This window comes from Hippopotamus amphibius, chromosome 2 (genome assembly GCF_030028045.1).
Source record: "Hippopotamus amphibius kiboko isolate mHipAmp2 chromosome 2, mHipAmp2.hap2, whole genome shotgun sequence".
Lineage (NCBI taxonomy): Eukaryota > Metazoa > Chordata > Mammalia > Artiodactyla > Hippopotamidae > Hippopotamus > Hippopotamus amphibius.
The window spans coordinates 20,484,856-20,497,273 of record NC_080187.1 but is presented as its reverse complement, the minus strand read 5'-3'; the positions used below and the strand labels follow the sequence as shown (position 1 = coordinate 20,497,273).

The window sequence follows — 12,418 nt, the reverse complement described above, 5'->3', positions numbered from 1 at the left end:
TAGATAGATAGATAGATAGATAGATAGATAGATAGATAATGCTTAACATGCATCTGGTGAGCTCCTTCAGAGAAGAATCACAGCCAGACTACAGTGTTAACAGCACCAGCTCAGAGGTAAGCAGGCCTGGGCTTGAATCCACATTCCACCATTCATTCACTAGCTGAGCAATCTTGAACAAGTCACTTCTCTCTGAGCCTCAGTTTTCTCCTCTGTAAAATGGGGATCATAGCAGTACTTGGCACACCTAGTACTGGGAGGGTCAAAGAAGATAGAATTGGCATTATCACAGTGCCATGGAGACTCTTCACATATGCCAGCTACTATTATTATTAATAAAGACCCAAATTATTAATATGGACCAGGCTCTATGCTGAGCACTAGGGATTCAATGGTAGTTCCAGACACAGTTGTTGCCCCCAAGCAGCCCAGGATCAAGGAGGATAACTGGGCAGTCTTGTGCAAATTATTAGAATATAATGACACAAGAGGCATAACAGCAGGAAGCCCAGGGGGGTGCTCAAAGTCACCCCGCTCGAGAGGATCAGGGAAGTCTGCTTGGAAGAGGTGGCATGTGAGCTAAGGGCTTGAAGCACACACAGGAGCTAGCCAGGTCATGTGAAGTGGGAAGGAGAACATTCCAGATAGACAGATTGTGGGGCATATGCAAAGGCCAAGAGGTCTCTCAACAGCTCCACAGCACAGAAATGATCATCCTCATTTTATAAAACTGAGCTCAGAGAGGTGAAACTACTACCTGAGGTCACACAGCAAGGAAGTGGCTGAGCTGGGATTTGAACGGAGGGCATTCTCACTCCAGAGCCTGAAAAACCTGATGAACTGGGCAAACAGGAGAGACAGTGAACACCAAGAAGAACCCCACCAGGGCTGGGTGCAGGCGTCAGGGGGTTGGGGGAAGCACCACAGCCCCCTGCCTTTGCCCCAGCTAAGGGACTCCGACAACCCCACTCGGCAGGAAGGACGGTACCTCCATCAGGTCTATAAGCCACAGCAGCCGCTCCTGGGGAGGAAGGGTGGGCAAAAGGCAAAAAGAAAAATACATCAAATAAACATTAGGGATGGAGTGGGCACAGCAAACCGCCTTCCCAAACACACGCACACACACACACAAAGGAAAAATAAACAAAGGGATTCCCCAAATCCCTTTTCTCTTTACTTGGAGTACTTTGGGCAGAAATAAAGGAGGGATAAGGAAATCCCATTGCCACAATCAGCATGGCTTTATTCTAACTGCCTCCTTGAAGGAAATCAGGGGGTCTCACTGCTCTGCAGAAATAATGCTTGTCCTTAAAAAGTGCCTTCAGGAGACAGTCATACCCCTGGGGGCCACCCTCGGACTCTCCAGCAGTTGAGTCTAGGATCATTATTCCCACTTGGCAGATGGGAAAACTGAGGCTAAGCAAAGGGAAGTGACTTGTTCAAGGTTACACCTGCTGTTGAAAGGCGGAGACTGAAGGAGGACCCGTTCAGAAACCTTGATCAGAGAAGACCCAGATTTCAGGGAGGCCCAGGCCCCATGGTGGAAGAGAAGCTCAGGGCCTGCGAACTGGAGCCCCAAGCTGTGCATGTGGAGGGCACCCAGTGGGGATGAAGTTTGGAGGGGGAGTGGCAGATCCTCAGCCCAGTGCTTTCCAGAAGTCACTGAGTGCCTACAAGACCCTGGATATAGAATGGTTTCCTCGGCCAGGCTATATCCAGGCAGAGGTCAGGAAGAACAGAGGCTTCCTCTCCCCTTGTGGGGTGGGCAGTACGTCTGGGATGTTACTCATCCTTTACTCCTCCCAACAAGTTGGGGAAAGCGGCATCGCTGCTCCAATGCAAGGAGGCACTGCGGAGCGAGGTGACCTTTCCACACTGCCCCTCCTGCCTGCACAACATTCTCTCAGCACCCACCTCTGAGACCTTGCCCTGGTCTTGGTTAGTCCTGATCTGAGATGCCCGTCCTATGCGGTGGGTCTCAGGCTCATAGTTTTTCACATTTCAGCTGAGAGACCCCTTCCACCTGTCCCACAAACTCCCTGCTCAAAATCATCAGTGGCATTTCTGAAGTCTGCCTTTTCCAGGGTGCTGCAATCCATAGAGAGCGTCTCTCTGGCAGGGCAGGGTCAACTGTCACAGCGGGGGCTCAGATGGCCAGAGACCATGCTCCCCAGGTATAGGAGAGACCCCTCAGGCTGGGACAAGCTCACTGGAGGCCAGCGCTGAGCTGTGGCTGGAAGCCCTGCCCAGAGCCCCTCCTGGGTACAACAGTTACGCTGACTCCTCCTAGTCCTGCAGCCTGGCCTGCCATCAGGGGCTCAGGCTGCTGTGGCCAGAGCCACCAAGGACCTTGGGTCATTTTACCCACAGGGAAACCAAGGCCCAGAGAAGCTGGGCTTAAACCTAAACCTCTTGCCTCCCAGGCTAGAACACACCCCATCCCTCCCACTGGATCTCTCAGCCCCGATTCTACAGGGACCATCCCAGAATGACAGTCTGCAACCCCCCAAGTTTTAGAGCACTGATTCATGGCTCTTGAAGCCCCATGTGGACATTATCAAGCCAATCTCAGTGCAGTTGGACCCAGAGAGAAACAAACCCTCAGGCAAGGGCCCGCAGCCTGAAGCCAGCTCATCACCCGTGTGCCACATCAAACACGCAGCCCCTGGCGGGGGACAGCTCCTCCTGTCCCAGAGGTGACCTGCTTGTCCTGAAGCATGACAGCGCCTTCACTGCAGCTGCATCCAGAGTCCAGAGAAATGTGCAGCAGCTTCCCAGTCACCCCAAGAAGGACAAGGACTCTTAGGGATGAAGGTGACTCGGGATGGTAGGGATAGGAGGTAGAGGAGTAGAAGTTTCCCCAGGAACTCAGATCCCCAGAGCTTTAAAAAAAAAAAAAAAAGCCACATTGGGAGCTGGAGTCTGCAAAGGAAAGGCGTGCATGCTGCAGGGCTGGCTCCTGGTGGCTGCGAGCTCATCTGTGCCCACTCACCACCTCTGTCTGCAGGTGGACAACATCGCACTCTCAGACCTCCTGCCTCCCCAACAGGACAACAAACACTGGTCTAATAGAGATTCCACCCGTAAGAGCTCCCAGTTCAGTGTCTGAGAGTAACAGTGTTTAAGGAACTCGACTTTCCCACTCCCTTTCCACAGGAGAGAGATGCTGAGTGACCGACAGACAGGAAAGGAGAGGATGGAGGCAAGCTGGGTCTACTGACCTCCAGCTCCGGCTCTTTCCACCACATGGACCTTAATAACTGGCTGTTTCCCATGATGGATAATAAGGCATTTCCTCTGCCCTTTCCTCACAAAGGCCTCCCGGGGTTAATCTGCCTCTGAGCATCCCAGGGTCAGAGCCACAACCCTAGATGGACTAGATGTCTTTCTGGGGGCTGGTGAGGCTGGGAGAAAGTCAGGCTGGGCTTTGGGGCTATGAGAGTCAGGAGGGTGGTCTCAGGGAAGATCCCAGTCACCACGACCATGCCGCCAGATGCCCTGTGTGGTTACTCACGGGATCCTCACACGGATTGACATTATTTTTTCTCTTTGTCTCATGACCTGCATTCTTCACCTTTCTTCCCCAGGCCCCCCACCTCCCTCCCTCCCCCAGATTGTGAGCCCCTGAGGCATGGCCACACCTGTCTCATTCACCAGTTGTGTCCTAGAGCCCATGCTAGGCACGCAGCAGGCACCCAACAATCAGGAGCTTTTCACAGGTGAAGAAACTGAGGCTCAGAAAGGCAAGGCACAGAGTTGGCAAGGGCTCGAATCCCAGCACAGAATCCCAGTGTTGGGATTCGAACCTGGATGGGTCTTTCTTACTCCAAAGCCAGTATCTTAACTCCCCTGCTGGCTGTCCAGCCAGGGACAGGGCAGGGGCAGCTCACCCTGGCTGAGCTGACGGTGGTGGAGGTGCTGTGGCTGCCCGTGGACGAGCCCGTGTCGCTGTAGGAGACCATGGAGTAGGTGTCCCCGGCTGCAGGGCCCGTGGGCTGCCGCGCCTTCATTGACTCGATCTCCCGCCTCAGCACCAGATGGTCAAAGCGGTCCAGGTCTTGGGGGGAAATGGTGCCTCTCACCTCAGAGAGGAGCGAGAACTGGAGGCAGGGACAAGCCAGGCACTCAGCAGGGAGCTCCACCAGCTGGTGGGACGGCCCCCCCATCCCCCACCATCCCAAATGATCTGCATGCAAACATGGCCACTGGCTCCCCCACCTCTACCTTCTGTGGCTCCCCAGTGTCCTAGGAGAAAGTTCAAACACCTTCACCTGGATGTTGGGCCCAGCTTCATCTGACCTCTGCTTCCCTCTCACCTCTTCCTCCCTGGCATCTCAGCGTGCACGTGAGGCTGCAAGTCCCTGAACTGGAAGCCCTTGGCTGTCCCTTCCCCCCTCTTCTAAGTCTTCCCAAATGTTACCACCGTCAGTGGATTTAATCACTTCTTCCTTGGTGAGACTTCTATTACAGACAGACTTCTGCTAGAGCAGGGTTCTCAAAGGGGGCAGCATGTCACAGTCACTTGGGGGGCTCGTAAAAATTACCGGTGGCTGGCTCCCATCCACAGATGTGTGGAGTCAGCCAGCTCGGGGTGGGGTCTGGGCACTGCTTTTTAAGAGTAATCCAGACGATTCTAAACATATACTCAGCATGGGAAGCCACTGCATTAGGGGCCCAATCACAGGGGACCTTGACGGACTGTTTTCCCAGGAGTCTGAGGGCTTCCCCAGGGCTGCAGGCTGTCCGGGTCACCAGTCTCTGCCTGGGGTTCAGTTTGGGCCTGGCTCTTTGTGGGTTCTCAGGAAAGGAGTGGGGGACAGGAGGGAGGGAAGGACGCAGAGCCTCTGAGAACGGAAGCCAGGCCCCCCTGGCCCCGCCTTGCCCGAGGAGGCGCGGGTCACCTTGGCGTGGGTGTTGAGCAGCTCGAACAGGGCCATGACGAGTGCCTCCACAGACACGCTGCGGCCGCGGTACTCCTCCAGGTAGTAGGCCATGGTGACACGCTCCTGCTCGTCCAGCAGGTGCCGTGCCCGCTCCTCCAGCAGCACCCGGGTCTGGTTCCCCAGGCTGCTCAGGGTCACCTGGGAGCCGGCTGGCCCCTTGTAAAACCCCGGCTGAAAGACAGCAAGACAGAGGCCTGGGAATTTCGGGGCTGCTCTGAAGGCAAATGTTCAGGTCCAGCCAGTGACCTCCCTGCAGAGGGATGGGGTGGGTCTTCTGAGGTCTCGGCTGCAGATGTTACCAGTATGTTCTCAGAGCATGTGGCCTTGTGCAGTTGCAAAGTGCTTTTATGGCTCACGTAGCACTTTTACATATGTTATCTCATCAGAGCCTCGTGACCATTCAGAGTCAAGCAATATTATTATGGTTCCCACTTTACTCTCCAGATTGCAATATCACTCCTGGTAAATTGGGGATAACAGTAATTCTACTTCCAAAACGTGGTTCAGATCTGCACACACACATGCTCCACCCCTCCTGGCACTGCCTCTGCCACCATCAGCTGTGTCTGACATCATCCGGTCTCCCTCCTTGTCCCCTCTACCTCTCCCTGTCACCTACACAGAGCTGCTGAGATGACCTCGTAAAAACACATCTCCTCATCCTGCTCCCCTGTTTAAGCTCTTCAATGGCATCCCATCATGTTAGGTTAGCAGGCAACCCTCTTGCACGGCCCCCCTAAGTCCTGCATGAGCTGGCTCTCCCACCAATAAGCCAAGCGCGGCACCTGCCTTAGGGCCCTGGCACACGCTGTGCCCTCTGACTACATCACCCTGCTCCCGCTCCTGCCCAGACTTTGACCTCACTAACCTCCACTTCACGTGCAGTTTACGGCCAGGACACCGTGTCACTGCCTCAGAGCCTTTGCCCTCTCCTGCGGCCCTCTCCCCCATCTAAACTAGGTGTTTCACCTGTCATTCTCTCTCAGAAGATGAAGCACTTTTCTTGGATGGCACTGAACATCTTTTGTGCCTAGATACATGTGCAGGTTTGTTTTGTTTTTATGTACAGAGCTGTGAAGAAGCTGAAGACACTGAAGACAGACAGAGAGCACCCTACCTTGTTGGTGCCTTCTGCTGTGAGATCCCCAGGAAAGCTATGAAGAAAGACAAGCATGTTCAGCCTCATGTCTGAGCAGTTCAAACAGGCATGGAAAAGGGAACAGCTGATTCGCAGTGGGATGAGCAAAGCTGTGGGAAAACCATAGCCTGTACTCGCTGGGGCCACTCAAGGGAATATCAACCCCTGGACAGACGGGCAGCTCCTGTCCTCCTGACCAACCATGTGGATGGCACTTCTAAAACCGTGCAAGATGGACTCCTGAGTTGTCTCCAACCCTACAGGGCCAGGCAGGTAACAAGTTGAGGAAAGACTACACGGCAACTGCCACATGGCCTCGGGGTCAGGCTGACCCTAGGGAGGGTGGGGACAGGGTCAATTGGAGATGCTGAGATGCAATGCGCAGGTATAGCTCAGCTCCAGTCTGTTTTCACGAAAATATATGAAACCAGAATCCCTGATTTTCAAGAAGCAGCCAGAAATCCAGTTTTTTCCCATGGGAAACCAGATGACCTTTTAAATGTTGGTAACTAATTTTTAAAATTATAATACTGTGCAGGTGAAAGGAAGGGAGGAAGGAGGGAGTGAAGAAAGGGAGAAAGAGATGCTCTGGGTGTGTTTTGGCTAGGGGGCCACCAGCCAGGCTGAGACTTCTGCTGGAAGTCCAAAGGCGACACGTTACATTGTTAGCAACTACGCAGCCACCTGGCAACTATATCTCACTTCATGACTCCCAAGACCCTTTCACCCCTTTCACGGGATCCTTATCCACACATCTGGGCTGGGGGCTGGGGTCATGAGTCCCACTTCTCAGACAAAGCAACTGGGGGCCAAAAGTAAGTTATGTGATTTGTCAGAGGGTGGATAAAGAACGGGAGAGCTGGACTGTGCGGTTCAGCTTTCCAAGGGAAACTCAGGCCAAGAGAAGAGAAGGGATGTGCCCAAGGTCATGCCCTGCGAATGGACGGGACCCTGCGGTTAGGACCACAGGCTCTGAGAACAAGTGCAGTCTTCACAGATCATGGCATGGTGCGTGGTGGAGGGACGGGAAGGGCTGTTACTGGCTTTCAGAAATGGCCCTGGGGTCCTGGGGCTCAGAGTGAGAGAGCAGTGTGGCCACACCCTGCCGAGTTCGGGGCAGTGTCCCCAATCCGGGAACTGGCAATCCACTTGGTCTCGTCCACGGTGGTGCGGGCATGTGGCAGTCTCCCGACATCCTTCACGGTCAGGATGAGGTGCTGGGATGACTTGAGCAACTTGACGGCCTCGTCATGCAGGATGTTGAGAAAGCTCCGCCCATTCACCTCCAGAATCTGGTCCCCAACCTGCCAAGACCACAGCACAACACAGTCACCTGGGCTGTTTGCATGACATCGACTCATCAGGGCTTCCAGATCCAAATTCTCCTCCTGGCTAGCCTACCAAGGAGGCCACCGAGGCTCAGAGAGGCTATGCGAGTGCTTGAGGGTCACATAGCAAGAGGCATAAAGAGGTTATGCGAATTCCTGAGGGTCACACAGCAAATCAATAGTAGAACCAACCATCCAATCCTGATCCTCAGCCGTGTTCCTGTCACTAGAAAGTGCCACCTCCCCTCAACTTAGCAATGGCTTTGAGGGGTGGGTCTATGAGATTCCCAAGGGTCCCCTTATCTAGAAAACAAAAGACATTTCAGAGGCATGGAAGTGGGTGGAACTCGGGGGTAGGATGAGGCGTGAAGGCAGAGTCCCATTATTTTCCTTTTACACTTCTACATATTGTTAAATTTTTTACCTCAAGCATGCATTCTTATATTACCTTAAAGCGCAAACATCATTTTAATTTACTCAAGAAAAAAGCAATAATGGAGAAAACTAGCCTTCCATTAAAGGAATAATATATAGCTTGGATTCTTAAGACAAGAAGGCAGTTTTATTTTGTAATGTAAGAACATAGTTTTTAATGAAATGATTAAAAAACAGAAGGGAAAAAACAGCCTTCCAATAAACATAGGTATGTGACAAAACTAGAAGAGGTTGGCTGGGAAGCCGCTGCAGTGTGAGACAGGGCACGTCAGAAGGACATGCAGCACGTTTAAACTCAGAGGCTCGGTGCTTTTCCTCCATTCACAGATGGGTGACCAGAGAGGACTGCCCAGGGTCACAGCCCACCGTGGCCTTGAAAGGCAGCCGCATAATTCCAATTATTTTTTATGTTTGCTTGTTTATTTATTTACTTGGCTGCACTGCGTCTTGGTTGCAGCACACGGGATCTAGCTTCCTGACCAGGGGTTGAACCTGGGCCCCCGGCATTGGGAGCACCAAATCTTAACCCCTGGACCACCAGGGAGGTCCCCATAATGCCAGTTATTCCTGGAGGCTCTTCCTTCTCCCCGCCCCAGCCTGCTGAGAGCACATGGTCACCCCAGGGGTGTTTTTTTCAAAGCAGAATTTGGAAAAGGTGAGCCAATCAGGAATTTGGAAGAAGAGGAGAAAATAAGATGTAGTGATGAGGCTGAGAACTGAAACTCTGGTCCCCAGCTTCCCATCTTTTCTTTAACCCCTCACCTGCAGCTGGGAGTTTCCCCGAACAGAAAGTGGTTACAAATTCAGACCTTCCGACTCCCTCTGCACCAGCGTTGCTGTGTTCAGAGAAGGCTCACTGCATCTTTGCCTCCACAACCCCATTCAACATTTCCTGCACACCTACTACGTGCCAGGCTCTGTGCTGGGACGACATGCTGAGCCAGACACACCACCTCCTGCTCTCAGGCTGCTCAGTGGGCTCCGTCTTGTGCTATAATTGGGTTTTCCCATCAGCCTCTCCACACTATGTCCCCAGGGCCCGGCACACAGTTGGAACTCAATAAAAATTCATCACATGAATGAAGAGTCAGATACCGGTGCCCTCATTCCTAGCTCCAGGCCCACCTCTGCTGCAGCTCAGCGGGAACAAACACATGACACCAGCTTGGGGCCCCAAATTTCAAGCCACCTTGACCAGATGCTGACTGCATGCCAAGTACCTTGTCTGTCCCTTTACATAGTTTTCCCTGTTTAATATGTTCAACATCCTACCAAGGAGGTATGATTGCTCTGTATCTCACCAGAGAGAAGACAGAGGCTCAGAGAGGTTAAGTAAAAAGTTTGTGGTCACAGAGCTAGTGAAGAGGACAGCTAGGGTGTAAATGCAGGTCAGGCCCCAAGGCCCTAGTGCTTCCACTACCGGGCTGCTGTGAGGCTTCAGATCCAGAAGGTCCACCAGCCTGCCATTCCTCCCTAGCCCTGCCTGCAGCATCCAGCTCTGAAAACCCACCCCCATCATCAACTCTGCCTTTATTCCCTGAGTAGACTCTCTAGGAAATCCCACCTTCCTCCACTCCCATCGGTCCCCTAACCTGGGTCCCCACTTGCTCACTTGGGCTCCTGAGCTGGCATCCTCCTCTATGCATTAACATCTAAACTGGCCTCAGACCTAGCACCAGATTAATGTTTTCTCAACTTTTTTTCATGATATCCTTCCCGGCTTAAAAACCACAACAACCCTATAATCCAGCAGGCAGCACAACGGCTGTGGTTAAAGGTTTCAAAGATCATCAGGTTCAGGTCCAAATCCTGGCTCTGCCACTTTCATGCCACATGAGCTCAAGCAAATCCCCCAATAAGCTTCTGTCCCTTAGCTTTCTCGGGTGTAAAAAGGGGATCCTAGCCCAGGATTGCCCTTTAAATTTCTACTGTTTCCCAACGCCACCAGCAATATCGACAACGTTCTCTCTCTTTCCACATCTTTGAGCTCCCTAGTTGAGAAACCCGGGTCCCTGAGAACTTAGGCAACCCCAGCTGGTTTCTTGTAAAAAGCTACAGGTGAGACCCAACATCCGATGCAGGGCTTGGCACACAGCAAGTGCTCAATAAGTGCTTATGCCCGGAGGTACGGGTTTCACCACTTCCCACTGTGCCTCTCTCCCAGCTGGTGTTCCCCGATGCTGAGAAGCAGAGCTGTGTTGAAGAGCTTCGCAGGAAGGCACGCGGGCCTTACTGAGAGCGGAGGGCCGCTCACAGGGCAAGGACAGGCCGCCTTGCGCCCACATCATCACGGTCTCCCTGAGTAGCGGCTCCACCTGCCCCCAGCTCCCGCTCCTACAGCTCCGAGCTGGAGCCAGGCTGTACCTTTCATCTGCTGAAGTGCTGTTTTCTTAAGTATCCCTCCCAATAGCTTTGGCTTTCGTTGAGCTAAGGGAATCAATTTTAATCTTTCCCACACCCTTTATTTCATCCCAGCAGTTTAATTAAAGGAAGTAACATCTGAGAGACCAGATAAGGGAGGGCATTCTTTTGTGAGCAAACCTCTCCCTGCAGGACCAGGCCTGGGGGTAGCAACTCAATTCCACAAGCACCCACCTGGTCCTTCACAGGGAGGTTGTGTAGGGCGGGGAATGTCCCAAGTATTGCATGGGACGTAGGTACACTAAAAAAAGTATTCGTTGTTTAGCTGGAACTCAGACTTAAATGGTAGCCTGTACTTTTATTAGCTAAATCTGGCAACATTGAGGTGGGGGTATCCGTAACCTCCGGGGCCAATGGTTCTTGGCGGTGTGCGTGCCGATTTAGTGCTATGGTTTCCAAACTTGAGTTACTCTCCCTTGCCCTGAGCGGGGCACCTGTTGTTTATTCAGCCCTGTGACTCACCGGCACACATTTACTGCAGCCTCCTCACAAACATTAATACCCATGAAATCAAAGTTCTGCTGTGCTAATCACATTTCTCCCTCACGCCTGCTGAACGAATCCCTACCCGATCTGTGAGTCAGCATGGCGTTCACGTGCAATCCACCTGGGGAACAGGTAAGTAGGAGTCACACTCTGGAAACCCCAACTTAATGGGGTGTGTGTGGCACGTGAGCCCATCTTCCCCATTTCTTTCCACTCCTCTCCTATCTTCCTTCTTCTTCAGGGCCTGTTGTAAAACCAAAGCTCTAGACAGGGTTGTCTCCATGCAGCCCTCCACTGAATTGGTCTGAGTGACTCCCATTTCTGCGTCCAGCTCTCTCTCATCCCCTCTGCTTGCTGGAAAGCTTCCCGAGGTCCAGGAGCAGTCAGAACAGGCGTCTGCATGTTCACTGTCACTTAGAGTTCACAAGCACTTTCAAATAAATCCAGCGTCTCCCCTGCTGCTCACAGCAGCCCCAGGCCAGCAGGCGGTGGAGTCCCGTCCCTACAGTGCAGTGGAAAGACGCCCATCGTTCTGAAGCCGGGCAGCCATGACACAGTGGCTGTGTGACCCTGCACAGCTCAAGTACACGCCTCGCCTGTTTCCTGGTCTGTAAAATGCACACGATACTGCCCGCCAATTCCCAAATCGCTGAGAAGCATGTGGGACCCCTCGGCACAGAACCTGACACGGGAGAGGCTTTCGAGAGCTTTCCATTCGCTTCCCTTCCAAATGGGGGACAGGCTGACATATCAGCCTGCTCAAGGTCATGGTCACATGTAAACGGTGAGCCAGCATTTGAGCCCAGCCTCGCCCGCATTCTCCCGCAACCCTGTGCCACCTTTATCCCACATAGTGTCTGGCACGCAGGAGGCATTTAGTCAATGGGGAAGGGGTGGCAGAGACCCCTCCTCTCTACTCTCCGGGGCTCACTTCCACTCACTTCCCCTTTTCCTTTGGTTTGTGCAATGTGAAGTCCAGGTGGAGTGTTTAAGGTCTTCATCTGGCTCTTCCCCTAAAGCCCGCCCCTTCTCCCCTCCCCACCAAAAAAAACCCAACTAACAGCTCTGTGTGTTTATTCATTGAAGTGTTACTCTCTCCCATGGAAGCCAGCTCTGAGTTAGATAACCTTGGGGGCGGGGAGGGAGTTTAAGGCAAAAAGTAAAGAGGAAAACGCGGCTACTGTCAGGCCTCCCAAGGTCCCCTACAGATGGGGAGAGTGAGGCCCAGGCAGCACAGGGACGCGTCAGGGGCCAGAGAGAGGCAAAAGCAAAGCCCAGACCCTGAGGCAGATTAACCAAGAAAACACCGTCCTGCCCAGAGCTGTCAGGACACGACCCCCTAGAGAAGGAAGAGACAGGAGCAGCGTGTGATCAAGCGTCTAATATTGCTCAGCTTGCAGGCGGGCGCCGATGGGGAGGACGTGGAAGGATAAACGAATAAAGGAGGCTTTATTTTATTTGTCACCACGGGCGTCCTATTCATCACCAGTGATGGAGGAGCGGAGGGTGGACCGCGGGAGTGCCCTTCATTTTAAGGCAGAGGAAAGACTCCTCCATCATCCACAGCCCATCGAGTGACAGGCTCAGGTGCGGGACGCTCCGAGGAGAGCAGAAAGGAACTCTAACAAGGACAGGACACTGATTTCCCCTGAACTGGGCCAGCCGAC

The 12,418-nt window shown here is 53.0% G+C and overlaps 1 protein-coding gene across 1 annotated transcript in view; it reads right to left on the bottom strand.

Annotated features, from left to right (window-relative positions):
- WHRN (whirlin) overlaps positions 1–12,418 on the bottom strand; it is a 92,293-nt gene that overhangs the window by 15,384 nt on the left and 64,491 nt on the right. Inside the window, exons 4-7 of the mRNA XM_057722391.1 lie at positions 7,183–7,385; positions 6,061–6,097; positions 4,902–5,114; positions 3,891–4,100 (exon numbers count right to left, since the gene is read on the bottom strand). Of these exons, the coding sequence (XP_057578374.1) occupies positions 3,891–4,100; positions 4,902–5,114; positions 6,061–6,097; positions 7,183–7,385 (663 nt within the window). The remainder of the gene's footprint in view (positions 1–3,890; positions 4,101–4,901; positions 5,115–6,060; positions 6,098–7,182; positions 7,386–12,418) is intronic.